The 18,156-nt window shown below is 40.3% G+C and overlaps 1 protein-coding gene across 1 annotated transcript in view; it reads left to right on the top strand.

Annotated features, from left to right (window-relative positions):
• LOC115052102 (matrix metalloproteinase-17-like) overlaps window positions 1–18,156 on the top strand; it is a 55,484-nt gene that overhangs the window by 25,074 nt on the left and 12,254 nt on the right. Inside the window, exon 4 of the mRNA XM_029516023.1 lies at window positions 7,995–8,281. Coding sequence (XP_029371883.1) covers window positions 7,995–8,281 — 287 coding nt within the window. The remainder of the gene's footprint in view (window positions 1–7,994; window positions 8,282–18,156) is intronic.

Genomic DNA, 18,156 nt, shown 5'->3' with positions numbered 1-18,156 from the left:
GCATATTGCAGATTAACTTGGACCAGTTCCTTTGCTATTTCAAATCAAGAAAAACAAGTCAAATTGATTTGATTTCAGCACAGTGTGACATTCTGCTCTTGGGCTTAAAAAATCTGAAAATGCAGAAAGTCGGGAGCTCGGTTTTCTGCAAGCAGCTTTTGTAGTTCCCCTGTTAAAGTGTAACCACTGATATTTCTCATATCCAGTCAAGACACTGGGGCTCTGTGTCTAACAAGTCAGATAATGAGCAATGCCCAAGTTGCAGCGCTGAAATGATACCATGCTAAATCATCAGGACATCATCTGTGAATTCTGATTTTCTGGACCGAATTTCATAGCAAGCCATGCATGAGCTATTACAGTCTGGATGAACTGACAGGCCCCCAAAAATCATGCAAAATATTAATGACGAAAGAATTCTCTCAGATATTTTACATAGCGCACAATGGCCATGGTCTTTGAAATCAATTAAACATTGCACAGTGACATTTTAAGTGGTTGGTCATAAGCAAAATGTGGGCTTCCTTGTAGGTAATTGACTCATCATCATTTTATTTATGTTACGATTTTATTTACAAAATCTACAACAAAATGTCTCACAGTTCCGTTACCCGTCATCAGAAGAAGTAGTCTAGGAATTAAAGGAAAGAGGAGTTGCTGATATGTAAACTTGAGTATTTGGAATAATTACCTTTTTCGAAAGCGTGCTCCTTTAAAGTAAAACAACCGCATTGTGGTCACAGTGCCCCACACTTTTCCAATTAGTTATCTTGAGTAATAGGCTATTGAAATATTTCATGTCATGCACACTGAATTTCCCTTATGCTACGTGACCCTTATTTGTCAATCAGAAATCCGTCATTGTGTGAGTGCCACACAGAGGAGTTAATAGACATCACGCTACATAATTCCAGGCTGCTGAAGTACTCTGCATTCATCTCCCTGCTGCCATTTGAGGCCACCAACCTGTGAAATTGCTTGGTGGAACCTTAAAAATAACTATAATACTGTTATTCAGTGTTATCTTATTAGGGTCCATCGTATTTTTCTAAAGATGTCACATCATGTCTCAGAGTTGGTGACTGCGATACTATGAGCGTGAGGGAAGAGGGAGATGGGCACGGTAAAGGGGAGAAAAAGATTTGTAGAGAGAGGGGAGACTCATGCAGAGCCTTTTAATTTAGTGTCTTTCATCTTCAGCCTGAATGACATGATTTCTGCGTGTGTTTGTGTGAGTGTGTAATGAAGTATGAGGACATTTTGGTAATACACAGCATGAATCTTTGTCCACAAAATATTTTCATGTTTGTGAGTGCGTTGGACTGTTCGTGCTGCTGCATGTGTGCATCTACACACACACACACACACATATGAATCACCGTAGGCATATGAGCTTTCAATTTGCAGGGTAATCAGCTTATGCCTACGGAGTGTGGCGGAGCACAGGAGGTGAATATTATTTGTGTTTGTGTGTGTGTGTGTGTGTGTGTGAGAGAAAGACTGTATTTGTGTGCCCATGCACTTTTTATTTTTGATGTCAGCTCATGTTTCTGTGGAACAGCAGAGCCACGGGAGCTAAGAGCCTGCTGAGGGGCTGAAGGCGGGGGACAGCAAAAGAGTCTCAGACTTTTCTTGATCTGCTTCTCTCCTTCTGTCCTTGCTTCTCTGCCTCTCCTTGCGTGAATCATCACTCTGACTCCACGTGTGAAAGAGATCTGTCACAAGTATGCGGAACCTGATAGTCAAACAGGTGATTATGTGTGTGTACATGCTTGTGTGTTTCTGTGTGTCCGTGCTCGTGTGAATGCGAACATGACTGTCTTTCCAAATCAGCTTAAGATGGATGGATAGATAGCTGCTTTATTGATCCCAGAGGGAAATTCAAGCTCATATGTTGCGGCGCTGCAATGTATGAGTCATTTACCTGCAGTTTTTTTTTTTTCTCTTACTCATTTATCAAATAAATTAGGAAACTGTGCCATGTCATTTAACAGGTCGAGAAAATGAAGTCTGCCTTAATCAGCCCTATGCGCTTTCAACTAATTTCACTCTGTTCAGTCACTTTTTTCAAATCGTTGGTGCAGGAAGTTTGATGGGTAGCTGACTGGTTTCTTTCTCAACCCTTTAATCTGTGTCTCTTCAGAAGTGAAAGAGAGACCTAAGATATGACTTAAAAATAGAGAGCAAGTTATAGAAAATATATCATATTAGCTCATGTCTGTGGGCTTCTCTGCTGTCTTTCACCCACCAGGACAAGCTGTTCCCTGAAGTTATGACAGCCACATAGGTGGCTGATTGGCGTCTCACTGGAGATATCTGCATAGCAGAAAGGCAGAGGTAGCCTCGTTACCTCTGTGATGTGGGAATGGGTCAGAAGATCTGAACTGACCACAGCGCTGCCACGTGCGTGGGCTGAGCCACCACAGTAGATAAAGTGCACATTACATAAAGGTTAGAGGCTCATGTGAGTGCAGCCGTCAAGCCTACGTATGAGGGGTGTCCTGCTGTGCCATCCACCACCTCGACCTGTAGAAAGCACTATGCAGTCAGAAGTAAATGTAGCAGCATAACACACCTTTTCCAACACCTACACCAAAAGCATCTTGTCAGATAAGAGCAATTTCAGCTGCCATGTTTTCCCAGGGATATTGGATCGATCTTCTGATTTACTTCTTGGCCATATTGTCAGCCCTATTCTGAATGATTGCTGCTTTCATTCATTCATTCATTCATCTTCTACCACTTATTCGTTTCCAGGTGGCAGGGGTTGCAGAGGCAGACAGAGACCAACAACCACTCACATTCACACCTACGGACACTTTAGAGTCACCAGTTAGCCCAAACATGATGTCTTTGGACCCGCGCAGGCACAGAAAGGCCCCAGACCAGGAACCGAACAGCCAACCTTCCTGTTGTGAGGCAGCAGCGCTAACCACTATGCTGCCGCCTGATTGCTTGTTTGGAAATCTGTTTCTGAAACAGCCTATTTCTCCAGTTAGCAAATTGTAATGCTGCTTGACTTAGATACTACAGAATACAAACGTATACTCTTTAGCAGGGTATGGAACCGATATCCAGTCATGCTGCAGATCAGCTAGTCTCGTTCCCCTGTTGGTACTTGTACGTCTCGATCAATGAACTGAAATGTATATTAACATGGATGGCATGATGGCCAATTCAGCATGCAGTGTTAAGTTGACGTGGCTGAGGGAAGCACATGAAACAAGTTCTTTCTTTTTTTCCCTTGAATTTTGCCGTCTCCTTCGTGCACCTGTTCATCATCAGCATAAAGGGGATAGTATCTTTCTCTTTCGCGTTCTCTCTCTGTCTCGCTCATGCTCAAACTCCTCTACTGCATCACAAGTTTTGCAACAGAAGCCATTTTTAAAAATCTTTTGTAATGAAGAACCTTTTTGGCGGGTAAGGAAAAGGAGACATCAGATACTCTGTCAGGGATAGAAATGTGTCCGTGTGATCACTGAGCACTTTGAGTGTGGTAGCTTGGAGAAACGCTGAAACTTAAGGAACTTATCATTCTTTTGGAGAACAAACCACTTTATTCTGCTGCAGTTACAATTTTGAAAAATGAAGCCAAAGGGAGCTGTCAGATATATTTCTGAAATAACAGTGTCTTCATTTTTTGCCTTTTTTCTCCTCTTTTTCTCATCCTCCAGCTCATGCTAGACCTGTTTTCCAACTAATTTTTGCCTTTCCAATATTGCCGTTGTGGCTATATCCTCTTGTTCGTTCTTTATATGTATATATATATTATTATTATCCCTGCGACTGGCATGCACATGGAGTCATCCAACTTTTCTTGCCTGAATGAAAACACTAGTTGTTTGTGGAGGGAAAGCATTCGCTGCTAAACCTCTGTGAGCTGTAAGCTGTGAGGGTTGAGTGCACAGACCTGGCCTCAGTGATGAGAGTGCCAGGAGAACAGTCTTGTTTACGTGTAGGCCACAGAGATGACGGTAACTCAGGCTCTGCGGTCTTTCGGGTGGGCCATTGTAAGTGAAACGCTGGGAATAGTAAATGTTGAAATCATGTAGACCAGCGGTCCCCAACCTCCGGTCATTTGGTCCCGGGCCGCACAGAAAGAATAAATAACTTACACACTTCTGTATCTTATTTTGAAGACATCACCATAGCGATCAGACAGTGTTAGGGAGCAGAGAGGTTGTTACTCACGATTCATGTTTATTATTATATTTAGAAAATACTACAGTTTTATCATCTTAAGCCTTAAAGGCTGGTTCGTGAGATGCTGTCTGACATTAATCCGGTGTGTGGCGTAAAAAAGGTGATGTAGACTGTGTCTTGTGTAATGAATCCTCCAGTATTCCTAGATAATTCTGCTTATATTTAATGATCTTTTTTAAAGAAGGTCAAATGAGCATGGTCCAACCTTTAACCGAGGAAGGTTAGAAAACGAATGCTGTGCTGTGCCTCAGCTATGACCACACAAAAGAAAATAAAAGAAAAACCTGTTGATGTGACGCTCCAGTCAGAGAGATGAGTCAGCCATGCTCAGCATAAAGTCTTTACCCATAAACAATTCGAGTATGAATTCAAACAAATGTCAAACAAATAATTTGTCTGACAGAAACTTGTCTTTCAATACGCCAGACTTAACAGAAGAAAACCAGGAATGACAGAGCTTTTTACCAACACTATTGTTTGTAGTGACAGAACTCAAGTCTCTGAACTTCTTTATACCTAGATGTTTAAGATGATTGGCAGAAACTTTGACAACCCTGTAGCTGCTGTAGCAATTTGAAACTGAATAAAAATAATGAGACTTTTGTGGTATTATTATTTTGGAGCAAGATGCGTGAATGCAGCATAAATGGAAGGGCTGGTAAAGCTGGCAGAGTGCAGACATTGCTGATGCCTGTTAATAGGAGATATGACGTCATTGACAGGCAAACAAATGAAACAGGACATTACCTCAATTAAAATTACAGCTTTCTGGCAACGTAGGTTGTCAAGTGGTTAGCACATATGCCACGGTATCCCCGTTCGACTCCAACGTGGGGATCTATGCTGCATGTCATCCAGCGCTCTCTCTCTCTCTCTCTCTCTCCCTACTTGCTGCCAGCCTCTCTGCCACTCAGTATAGTTGGAATAAAGGCATGAAAACCCCCGGAAACAACACTTAAAAAAATCTGCACTGGGCACTTCATTCAAGCAGACAACCAGACTGAAAAATCAAGCCAACATTAAAATGCTATTTGAAAGGCCACGTGAGGTGGTCACAAAAAATGCAACCACACAGACCAACTTCACAGCAGAAATGCATGTTGTTTTTAAGTTTTTATAGCTAATTTCCCCTCTGGAAAATCAAAGTCATCTTGCCTTGGGGGATTCTGCCATAAACCAAAATGTACAGTCTACATGCCCCCCCTTGCTGATAATCCTGAGCCTTCCTATATAGAAGGGGAGGGAAGGCAGTTCTGTCTTTCTTCCTCATCCCAGCCTGGCAGCAGCAGTAGCAGTTGAGTTTTTCTGATGATTTTGTGACCTTATGTAGCTATTTTTTGGTTGTCTTTCCTTTTGTGTTGCTGTTGGGTTCAGTGGTTCAGTTTTCGTGGCTTTATTTCTATTGTTTCGGTTGTTAGTTGGATCATGTTAGGGTACAGGGGAGAACCCTGTGGGCTGGACAATGGTGGCTCCCTTGCTTTTGTTCTTCTTGGCTGGCTCCCCAGTATTTAGTTAGTTTGGGAGGGGTCAGTGAGTCAGTTTTTTTTTTTCTTAGTTCTTTAGGGTTTTGAGTTGGTCCCGTGTAATGATCACCTGTTTCAATAAAGAAATGTCTTTGTTGTTGTTTTTTTAAGCAACTCTTGTGTGTGTTTAATTGTGTTTTGTCTCCTGGGTACGAGTTAATTTAGGGATCGTAACACCCTGCTCCAAATATTTCCCACCTCTTTACACATCTTTGGATAAGCCAGGAGTTTAGCCGAATCAGGTGATGTGAAGATGACAATGGTGAAGCAGCTCATTCTAATTTAAAAACTGCTCCTCAGAAGTCTGTAGGTTAATGCCATCGAGGGTATGTCACTCGCTATTTGCTGTTTTTTAATTCACATTTGATCATTTATGATTCCTTCATCAACATGTCCATCCAGTGTTATGTACACTGCACATTTTGCTTTCAAGTCACTCAGCACCCAGTGAAATAAGCAATCTCTGACTGATAACAAGTGACAAGTGCCATACCAAGTTTATCTGTACTGGGAGAAAGTTTAGTCAGCTAAGATTGAGTCAACAGTTATGTTTTAGAGAAAAAAATAGTTTTTAATAAAATGGATTAAAACACCGACTCCCAATGGAAAAAAGCGTCTCTTGTGAAAGAGAGACTGAATTTATAGGCCGGGTTAGGTTAACCAGAATTCACTGGAAGGTCTTTGAACTCCCCTTCACCTCTCCCTCCAGAGGTAAATGGAGAGGCGTTGCTTACCACACACCTCTCCATTTACTGTTTGACTTTTGTATACGATCAGTAAGATTTCTTTTTTTTTTTTTTTACACTGGAAGGCTTGTGTTTTCTTATCCATCAAGAGTTAGATTTTGTCTGTGTGTTTGTTTTGTTTTGTTTTTTTGTTTGTTTGTTTTTTTCAGTCTTCCAATATAGTTCCTTTTTACAATCAGCTAATGATAATATCTGCATGAATTTAATCTTTATTTTGGACATGTTTTGGACATGTTCTTTTATTTCGCTAGTCCCCAGGGTTGTCCATGACAGTCATGCAGTGCATGAAGTGCATCCTCTATTATTTCATATGATACTTTCAATATCTATGATATTCACAATACAAGAACATTTTTTGAAAATGCATTTCCCAAGTGCCTGCGGTGATTGTTAATACAAATCAATACTTTTACCCCATATTGCTCACTTCACGTGTTTCACATGTTTCACATGTTGCTTCAAGTATCCCATTTAGTTCATTTGGAAATGATTGCATGAAGGTTATAGACCAGTTGTGATAAGGCAAAGCAGCTCTCTCCTGACAAAAAGAGCACTGCTTTCTGACAGACACTGATTGAATTTCCTAGCCTGCAATGCCGAAATTGCTTTTTGTATTTAGACAAATTGCTCCTGTGGGGAGAAAGTAGGCAAATGCATCATGTAAAAGCAGAGGAGAGAGAGAAGGCAAGGACTCATGGGGTGGAGATAGAAGAAAAAGGAAAGATGGGGAGAGCAAAGAAATGGAAGAGAGAGGGCAGACAAAGTTAGTGTGATGTCTGAGTGGTTTCCTGTTTGTACTTGCTCTGTTTTTGCTGTGGCTGCCTGAAAGAAATGGCTTCAGAGATGTTAAAGTGATGCAAGGGGGGAAGAAAATTAAATAAGAAATGGAAAAGACAGTGGAAAGCCAATAAGCTGATCCCGAAAACTGGGGCAATAATCGCTTACCATTCAGATCGTACTCTCAACTTATCATCCATACAGTATAAGTGAGGAGGAGCAGCACCTGAGCGTAAAATGCAAAAACTCATGAAATCATGTAAAATATGCCAACAGAAATGTTTGCTTTCACACAAGTCTGTCCCAGTGGCAAACATAGTTGACCTTTATGCTTTTCTAATTTATGCTTTCCAGAGCTCCCCATTCTGCCTTTATCGACTGTAGCCAAAGCCCTCCTGTTTCCTTTTTTTTTTTTTCTGCTGTGCCAAGCACTCTCCGTGGTTTTTTCTTGCCTTGTCTCCTCTTCATGTTCAGCTCTCATGTGTCATCCTTGTGCTTTCCATACTTGTCACCTTCCACAGATGTGACCTCTCTTACCCTCTTCTCCCTTAATTTTTCTCTTTCCTCTCTGAACATTTTCCTCCTCTCATTTTGCCCATCTCTCTTCTTTTGTCTCGACTTTTTCTTTGTTCTTCTGTCAAGACTCATTTAAACTTGGGTCAGCAGGCACATCTTCTCCTCTCTTAACTTCCCCATGTCCTTTTCCTCCTCCTCATCCCCTCTTCTTCTTCCCTTTTAATTTCAGAGTGAGGACCTTCCCTAAGGATTCAGCCTTACTGGGCAGGGACACTGTTCGAGCCCTGATGTACTACGCCTTGAAGGTCTGGAGTGACATCGCGCCTCTTAATTTCCACGAGGTGGCCGGAAATGATGCGGACATTCAAATCGACTTCACAAAGGCCGACCACGATGACGGATACCCCTTTGATGGGCCTGGAGGCACTGTTGCGCATGCATTTTTCCCCGGAGAGAGGTTCACAGCTGGGGACACACACTTTGATGATGACGAGGCGTGGACCTTTAGATCAGCAGGTGAGGGACAATGCAATTAGGTTTAGTAAACCACAGAGTCTGTATAATATATCTCAGGTGTCAGCTGCACTGACTGATATTATGCATTTTTAATATGACGTATCTTGTAAAGTACAATATAATGGTGATACCTGACATGGAGTTGCACATATTCCCAATTAACTAATTGCTTATGATCACCATATTAGTGCAATATTGGCTCTCATCATTATAAATCACTTCTACTTTACACCTGTATTATTCAGCCATCTTTGAGTGTTTAGCATGGTTTTGTCCCAGTTTCTGAAATGTAAAGATTTGCTGCTTCCCTTTAAATTGTGTCGTTGTTTAGTTAAATGATATTGATTATTGAATATTGTTGAAGAGCAGTTATTGATTGGCAGAATAATTGTTGGATAAATTGATATGTATTCGGTACAACCCAACTGAGAATATAATTTTTTTACTCATCACAAATGTAAGTCCATTCACCTTCATTGTACTGAGGTGAAGGCAGCCTTAGAGACTCCCAAAGGCAAATAAAATTTATTTTCCTTTTGCTAGTACTGAATCTATAATTTGGGAAGTCAGAAAAGATAGAAACAAGGCTAATACAAGCGTCCTTTTGAGGCAGTTTAGATGAAAAATTTGCAAAAAATAGAAAGAAATATAATTATGGAATGAATTAACTATGTATAGTTAAATGAAGTTTCATTGTCTTGCCACAACTTTACACTTGTTCCACTCTCTCACCCGACCCCTGAATGATTTTTTCCAGAAACCTTCACTAAAACACATTTCAACCCAGGAGAGGGAGCAGAAGTGGTGCAAACACACATTATGCACATTATTTGCCTGGTGTTTTGTGAATGGAGAACTCAAAAATCAGCTAGAGGGGAAACACTGCCATTCTTAGTCGGATTCAAGCTGATGTAGTGGCACCAGTTTTCCGACTTGTGGCCAAAAACATTATTACAAGTAAACTCACCAACAAAAATTCCCTGAAGAAAAGGAAAAAAAATATATATATGTATTCTGCTGGAAGTTTGAAATCACTTGCCTTCATAAGGCGTGTTATCACAAAAGAAAAAAAAAAAACTGGCCATTCAGTGCCTTTTCAACTGACCCTTCATTGAACTAAGAAACATTAAATATTAAACTATATCATTAAATTGGTGTTTATTCTAGTTATAGGCCCACATGTTGTGTTTGGCCTATTCAAATGAAACATATTCATTGAGTTTGTTTTTTGAGCGGTGGGAGACTGGTCTGGTCAAATTTATTTCATGAAACATTTTTCAAAGAGCTTGATTACTTGCTGGAAAAAATCTGCGTGTTTGAAATGAGGACAGGACGACAGCAGCTCTAAATGGAATTCAATCAGCTCTGCCAATCAAAAATAGCAGCTTATATTGGAATTATCCATCATTCTTAGACAGCTTGCGAAAACATGTCGCAGTGCTTTGGTGTTTTGCATTCACACTCACTGATTCATTAATTCACTTGTTCCTGCATTCACTCACTGACAACGTCTGTCCTCACTGCAGATGTCATTCCCTTTGCACTTTCCCTGAACTGAGCGTGTCCTTGTTATCTTATGAATAATTGTGAACTCCGGGGGCCTTTGCTGTGTCTATGCTACTTTGGCGAAAACTACGTTACCGGTGGCACAACAGGACTCTCTTTTTAAATATATGACTAAATGGTTACATTCACTAAACCTCAGTGGTTCCGTCATTTAGTATCAACCTCATTTTCTGCCCACTGTTCTTTTCTTCAGTAAATAAAAAAAAAGAAACACACTAAATAAAAAAGGTGGCGGGAAGAGGAGGGTGGGGGAGCATCACAGGTCCACTCATCTGGATGAAACGAGCACATGGAGCGGCTGTTTCAGCTCAGTCGCATGAATGACAGCATAAATCATTAACTCGACTTTTCTCTGACTTACTTTCTTTATTCCCCCCTTCATCTGGATGACTTAACTTAAAAAGACATTCCTCTCTATTCCTCTGCTCAGTAACGCCTTTCATCCCTTCTTTTTGAAAGATAAATGGACAGCAGGGGAGAGAGGGAATAGTGATACACAAAATATTTCCCTGAAACATCTCTCACAAGCTTCTGAAGTCTACTTGAACATTCATATTTGACCTCAGAAACAGCAGGATGACAAAACAATCCAAATTCAAGTTCAAGTTCTGCTTATATGTGAAACTGTCGTGACAACGAGGAGATAAACTGAGCTCTAATCTTGACTGTTTTTAGTGACTCTATAACAAAGGTTGTGTCTCAACGGTTCTACGTTATAAGTGAGAAAGAAGTACAGCACTATAACTCAATTTGGTTGGGTGGTAAGGCAAAGGTTTTCTAGATTACTGAGGTATTCAGTCTGGAATTAATATTGGACATGTGGATTATATAATCCCAAATGGACAAATATAGGCTGATGAAATGAAGAAAAAAGAAATGCGGGAGTAAAAGTAGGATTATGGTTTTAGGCTTTATCATCATCTGTGATTAAATTCAAGTGTAAGTCTACTGCCATTCTACAAACTGTGCTGAAAAAAGTTCCCAAAGTGAAGGGGTGCCAAAAACTTTGAGATATGCAGGGAAGCCATGACTTCTCCTTGTCTGATTTGTGACGAAGTGATGGCTTTTCCCTTACAGGAGAAACAGCACTGCACGGCTTGGCAGCCGACACCAACTACATCTCTTTCTCAATTCACCCTCAGACAACCCAAATAGAATAATTCCTGGATGAGAGATGATTTTTTGCCAAAATCTGACATGAATACCTCCTCCACAGCCAGGAGCGAAACAGAGAGCAGTCTGTGAGGAAGCAGCACTGATATTTGGACTGATTTCTCCACACAGGCGTGATGACATTATGTGATTTTCAGTGTTATGTATACAATATATTGAGTAACCCACTCTGCAGGGCAGCTCAGTTCCAGTATATGTACATTATTCACCAGTACTGAGTTTGATGTTGCTTCAGAGTAAAACAGTTTCCTCTGGGAACTAACATCCAACAACCATTTTTAGATTACTTTGTCAGTTTTATGTACTTCTTTATGCTTATATTTAACTTTATACCCACTAATAAAAAGAAAATTCATCCTGGAAATTTGCTCATGTCCCTCCAGTAACATCAATGACCTGCTTTTTGCATGCTGGAGCGCCACACACTGCAACATAATAAAACGTGTGCAAATAAACAATGTACAAACAAATTCAGATGACAATACATGTGCTACAAATACTTTCAACACAATGGAAACACTCCTATTCCATGCTGCAACCATTCATTACAAAATTCCTTTTCTGAATTTGCTTGTGCTTCTTTGTTTTCTGAGCTGCAGAGCTCTCAGGGCCGCCGTACGTCTGTCATTACGTGATTTATTTTGTTGCTGGCAATGAACTTAAATAGTCTTCCAACTCCCTGAAAGAAAACAGCACATATTTTGTGAGTCCAGAGGTTCAGTGTGATATTACTGATGCTGAGGATGATTCGATCTGAATAAGTAAACTGGGCTTTACACCTGTGTTTCCGGTGAAGCTTATTTTCCCTGAGGCTGCATGGACAAATTGGACAGCACGGGAGTCAGCGCTGCAGTTGGGGAGAGCTGAATGCATATTTCAATGAACACAGAACTTTCTCATCCGCAAACTGAATAAAAGACACCAACAGAGGTCCAGCGGCGAGACAGATTAGAGTGCATGGATTCTCTTTTTTCTGCACGGCCTTCCGGTCTACAGATGTAGCGGCACACTCGGCTCTGTCCTGGTAGCCGGTGCACAGCTGTGTTTAACTGCTGTCAGCAAGACCTATAGAAAGATCCAGCACCCCATGCTGCATTTTGACTTCAGTCTGAAGGATGACATGTACAGTGTGTGTGGGTGCCTGTGTGTGACACTCACTTTCCCAGCTGGTGAGTCTGGACCTGTTTGGATCACCCTTCTTTGTTTTGTGCTGTCAGGGCTGTGAACCATATGTCACTGGACGGCAGCTCAATCTGGTCCAATTAGACCTCCCACGAGGCCGCAGCAGTGGGAGGACAAGCGCACGATGCTCCTGTGCTGCTGGGGTGAGCGCTTGAACAATCGCATGGAGTAATGGAGTGGGGAGGGCGAGGGGCAACAACAGCTGCAGAGACATAGGTTTGGTTAATGGCAGCAGTGAGTGCAGGAGGAGGGAGTCAGAGCCATGACCTCGTCTATATGAGTGTAATTTGTGCACATCATAACAGTCTGTCTCCATCATAGCACTTTCCAGACAACGATTTTTCCAAAGGGGTTCTGATAAACCCTAAGCTATATTTCTAATAAAACTGAAGGGTTGATCTCGTGCTTTCCCCTCAGTTATTTACCTTTATACGCTTTACATGCTAATTATTTGTGTGTTTTTCCTTTTTCTTTCCTAATCATTACTAGTCTGAGGTAGGACGGTGATGCTACACCATGTGTTATTGAACCAAACTGACTTTTAATATCAGAGAATGTAGAAATACAGATTGATTTTGTGAGACATCATACCTTCTTAGACGTTCCTGTTTTCAAGGCTTATTCTTCCTTCATTGTGATGAATCCCCCAAAGGGTGAAATCCACATTCAGTGCATCAGCCTTTTTCATCTATAAAGCAAGTGTGGGCTGCTATTTTTGATTCTTTAATCTTCTGAAGACAGAAACTCCCCTCAAATATCTTTAATCAGCTCCCCGAAGATAGCCACAGACTTCTTCTGTGGTGCTGGAGTGACGTTCAGCTCTCCTCAGGATTTAAATTTTTTAGCAGGTGAGTTTGTGAGCGCTCCAACTCTGTTCTGCTAGACTGATACACAGAGGCGCAGTGAAAAAACGTTAATTAAACCACTCTTAATTTCTTCGTGTCACACTCTGCCAGCTTCACCTTGCTGCTGTCTCACAACTTCCTCCTCCAGCACCATCATTTGCAGCTTGTCTCTCTTAGGCATTGTTGAGCTGGCATCAGTATCAGCTTCTATGTAGCCTACTACTTGTACTCATAAATTGTTGTTCTTGGCTCCTTTTATTTTTTTTTTCTTCCAAGCGTTGTAATCCCTTGAGATGATGTAAACTTGTTAGGTCAGCCCGGAAGGTAAAGAGCGAATGTTGGTGCTTCAGCAGATTGTAGAGCTCTGTAATCATTTTTAGAAAAATGAGCCTTATCAGAGAAATCCGTAGCTGAGTAATTACCTTGCCTGATTCCGTCCCCCATGATCCGGCGCATTGTTCTCAGCAGGACCCTAAATCTGGGTCCGCTAAGGCCATCTCTGATGATGCTTAATAGTGGAATATTAAACACCACATTTAGCACACCACTTCACCCCTGCTGTGTGATTGATGGTCCTGGCGTCCATTAGGACTCATGAGAGGTGAAATCTCAGTGAGATCAAATAAGTGCAGGTCTGGGATGGACTATATTTGCTTTGACAGGGAGCAGATTGCCTCTATTAATTACCACTCTGCTAGCAATCTGCTTCTGCAAACTGATTACGCTGACTAAAACAAAAGCATCATTAAGCAGGGGAATTTTTCATGGCATCTGAATTTTCTGTGTGTTGGGGACATGGATGTAGCACACATTTGCCATCTGTCAATTTGGTCACTTATCAATTTGTTTTCCTGTTCTAAAGCATTCATGCAGTAATTTGGTTTGATTTGTTTTACTGACTGGCATTTTTTCACCTTTTTTTAAGGTAAATGTGTGAAGATATGGCTAGACAATCTGAAGCGGCTGTATATTTGGAAAATGAAACATTTCTGATTCTCCAGTCTGCCGACAGAGCAGTCAAAGTGGTTGACTGAAGTTGTGGATTTTCACTGGACACTTTTGGCAATGACCCATATAAATGCAGATGTCTGTGACTGAGGGAGTGAGTGAAGGAGCTGAGTTAAAGTTGTCAAAGCTCTTTCAAAATGAAATTACATACATTTTCTATTTACAGCCTTCAGAGTTGGCAACAAAACACGTTGGTTGATAGATTTAGAGATTTTTCGACGAGCCCGATCTTTACTACATAGTGAAGTGAGATGAGCCAGCCAACAATGTACAGGATTTCTGATTTTCTCTCAGGTGTGAGAACATTAAAAATATATTTCTTTGTGAAATGTATTGCTAGGGGGGGTGGGAAATGAAGGATATGGGTAAGTGGACAGAATAGAAAGTGATTCTGTTTTTCACTTTCATTGGTCTTCTGCTTTTTGCTTTTTTCTTTTGTTGTCAATACATAGAAGGGTGAGTTGTGTACTTAAGTGCAGTTACAGTTCTAAAGGGAAAAGGGAAATGGCTGATATAAAATACATAAGCCTGTTATGTTTTACTTCTAGAAGGCATTTAAAGTCTAATTTTATTTTATTTTATTTTTTTTCTGTTTTTAAAATCCTTTACGCATACAGTACATCCTGACTTTCTTACAACTTTTTAGACTGAAGCTGAAGGAAGCTCAGCACATAATAACTCACTATTCAAGTACATATACAATAGAAAATCAAAACAAAACAATACTGAAAAACAATTCAGCCCAAGAAAATAACAGCAGGATTGAGCAGTAAGAGCAGAACAACATACCAAAAATTTGGACGTGGTATCAATGAGAGAAGAGCACTGTGATAGAGCGCTGCAAGAAAATAAACTTCCTATGCTCTAAATGAATACATGAATAAATGAATTTTTTTGTTTGTTTTGTTTTCCTTTTGTCTAATGTCAAGTAAGTCAGACACAACCTGTTCTGTTAAGGGTGCATGGACCATGTTTCTGTATTTACATTGGTTCCTCTTCAAAACTAGCCCATATAGAAACAGTATGATTTAGTTTTTACAGCGCTGTTTCACATTCTGTCTCATCACGAACACTAGTTTTGTGATGAAATTGATCTTTTTTTATCTTTCTGACAATTACAAAGTTTTTGTAGCAGAGAAACGTGTATCAGTGGATGAGGGTCTCGTATTGTACGTCTGTGTTTCCGCGTCACCGTCCTCTGAATTTTTCTGAAATATGAGGCAGCACAGCCGTTACATTGCTCGTGTCACTTGTTAAATTGGTGGATGAGTGGAAAATACACCAGCTATTAAAAGGGTTGTGTTCACATGCAGCTGGATGAGGGCTCAGTGAGTGTGTAGTACCATACTATAGGACATGCTCTTAGGTCACGATTCGCATTTGGAATGTAACATAAACTTATATAACTATTGTCTATCAGATAGGAATTTTATTTCCTCCAGCTCATCACTGATACTAATAAAAAAGATTAGAAAGCTATTCAGACCTAATGCAAAAGCTGTGTGTTCATCTTTAGTACGCTATAAATGTTACTCATTTACTGAAGGCCAGGGTAATTGCATCATTCTATATCTCAATAATTGGTTCATTCCACTGCTCTGTATTCACCGCACAGCAAATGTTGCTTCCCTGGAGAACTACAGGGTCTGTATAAATCAAGGTTGCTGATACAACAGATACTTTTGGCACTATAGTGGGTCCGCAACAAGTTCAGCATTTCAGCCAATGTTTTTTTGTAATATGTGACCAACACGAAGAACTATTTGCTTTTATTTTCAAAGCTGTTTTTGTTTGTGTTTTTTTTTTTTTTTTTTTCAACCTGGAGGATGTTGTCTATGCCAGAGAGACGGAAACAAGTACCCCATCATTTTGAATAGTTACCTCAGCACAACACTATGTGAGGTTATTCTAGGCCCATTAATCAGCTTGCATTTTGCCAACATCTCATCAACTTGCTTGTATACGAATAGAGTAATAAACCTTAATTCATTCTAATTCTTAATTCTAAGGCTTTAATTAGTGTTTGTAGATTTTTACAATTTTAGCAGTGAAGAGAAATACTTATAATACTTCTATTTTGTATTCTTTTACTTCTTTTATGAACACAGCCCCAGACTAAAAGTTAATGTCAAAATAAATGCTGTTCTAATAAGATGAACTGTTTTCTCTCAAAGAAAAAGAGGGAGGCGAAAGCATCCCATAAACCAGGTTGACGCTCAGCAGAGTCCTACATGTCTGTCAGATCCAGATCCAGATCATCCAGATCTACACAAAACTGAACAAAGGCATGTCTGAGCACCATAAATATATCATATTTTTGTTTGAGTCCAGAACTTTACATTTAGTAAACCCCTATATTGCAATGGTTAGGAAAGTGATTAAAAAAAATAAAAAGACTTGGATTTTGCTGTTTGGGTACCAAAATGAAATGGGTTCTCTTCTGGCTCATACCCCAAACTAACCTACAAACACACACACACATTACCTTCTTGGCAGAGTGCGCAATGAAAGGAGGTAACCAAGTGTGTTTGCTGTTGTATAATCTGGTATTTTTGGTGGTGGTGTTCACCAGCTTGCAGATGACGAGTACTGGTCAGGGTAAGAAGTTATTTTTATGCCTGTACGTTTTGGCTGCAGTTTTTTAGAGTTGGTTAGATGACTGGATGGGAGACATCGTTAATGATGTTGGACGTGAACTGCCATAGCCTGGAGTAGCAGTTATTTTGGAGAATGAGCACGTGGTTGGCAATGAACTCTGGTTACTCAATTATGTTTGGTCTAGTGTATCCCAATGTGAACCAAAGTTGTTTCACAGTAGACTGGATATTGGCTGTGGACCACAACTGTCATTCACAGGCAGATCATCCTCAGCTGCTGCATTAAGTGCTTCCCCTGCTGACTGACAAAATTAAAGTGATCTCAAAGGAAGATGATCTGAATTCAGTGAAGTCTTGTGTTTTTTGTTGGCTTGTAATGTTCCGGTTGTGCTTCTAACATCGTGTTATGCTGTGCCATACTATTTCCTGAATTGTAAATTCAGCGAGCATATCACTGACAGAGCAGGAAACGTTTTTTTGCAGTTCCTCGAAAGTTCAGCCCTGGAATAACAATCATTATCAGTACTATAAAAAAAAAGTTGCACCACACAGGTGGTGGAAAGTTTCTCAGTTACTGTCCTTTTTAATACCAGACAGAACCAATTTGCATTGGCTGGCTAACGCGTGACCTGTTTCCAGGCAACAACAGATAATGAGAAATAAAGTGAATGCATCTTATCTAGCAAATGTTGTTAATAATGGGGCACTTTTAAATTGCGCATTACAACAATAACTTCAAGACCTTATGAGAGGATTTATTAGCTAAATTGCCTAAAAACATTAAATAGGTTTGCATAATTTGATATTTTCTCACTTGACTTACCCATTTCAATATGTAATTTGTAGGTGAGGGGTAATTTCTTACAGTATGCCACAGCTTGAGATGTGACTTCCTCTACCTCAGTCTTTTACTAGCTCAGATTTTTCTCATGGTTTAATGGTGCAACTCACATATATGACCATGCTTGTTCACCAGAAGATTAAATAGTTCGTATTAACACTGTATCATCCACAAACATGCAGAATCTGTAGGGGCTTCCAGGAACGGATGTCCAAAATGCTTGAGGCAGATATGTCTTAGAAAGGTCTTCTCAAACAGCATCAAAGCAACTGAGTCCCGTGAACGTATTTTTTGAGGATGGCAGATCAGCTGATGTGAAATTTAATGCTCAGGTGAATGAAGCCCTTAATTCCTTTCCTGACTTTAATGCAATTAAGGCATTCGGTTTGATTAAAAGCTTCTTGATTACTCACTGGTGAATCCGGCAGAACAAAGATTGAACCCATAAATATAAAAGAATTCATTAGTCTCCAGAGCTCCATAAGTCCACTCTGTCATGATGTCTTTCTCTGCCTTCCTAAATCAATCTAATTCATCCACACAACTCTCCAAGCTCCCACTTTGTCTGCGGGCATTACGTTTATCCTGTCTGCCTCATGTGGAGCATAAATATGATGATATGCTACATACTCTGCTCTGAGCCCCTGTTCTCTCTCTCTTCAT

This window comes from Echeneis naucrates, chromosome 12 (assembly GCF_900963305.1).
Source record: "Echeneis naucrates chromosome 12, fEcheNa1.1, whole genome shotgun sequence".
Lineage (NCBI taxonomy): Eukaryota > Metazoa > Chordata > Actinopteri > Carangiformes > Echeneidae > Echeneis > Echeneis naucrates.
The sequence above is the reverse complement of the archived record's forward strand: the minus strand, read 5'-3'. Positions and strand labels throughout refer to the sequence as shown.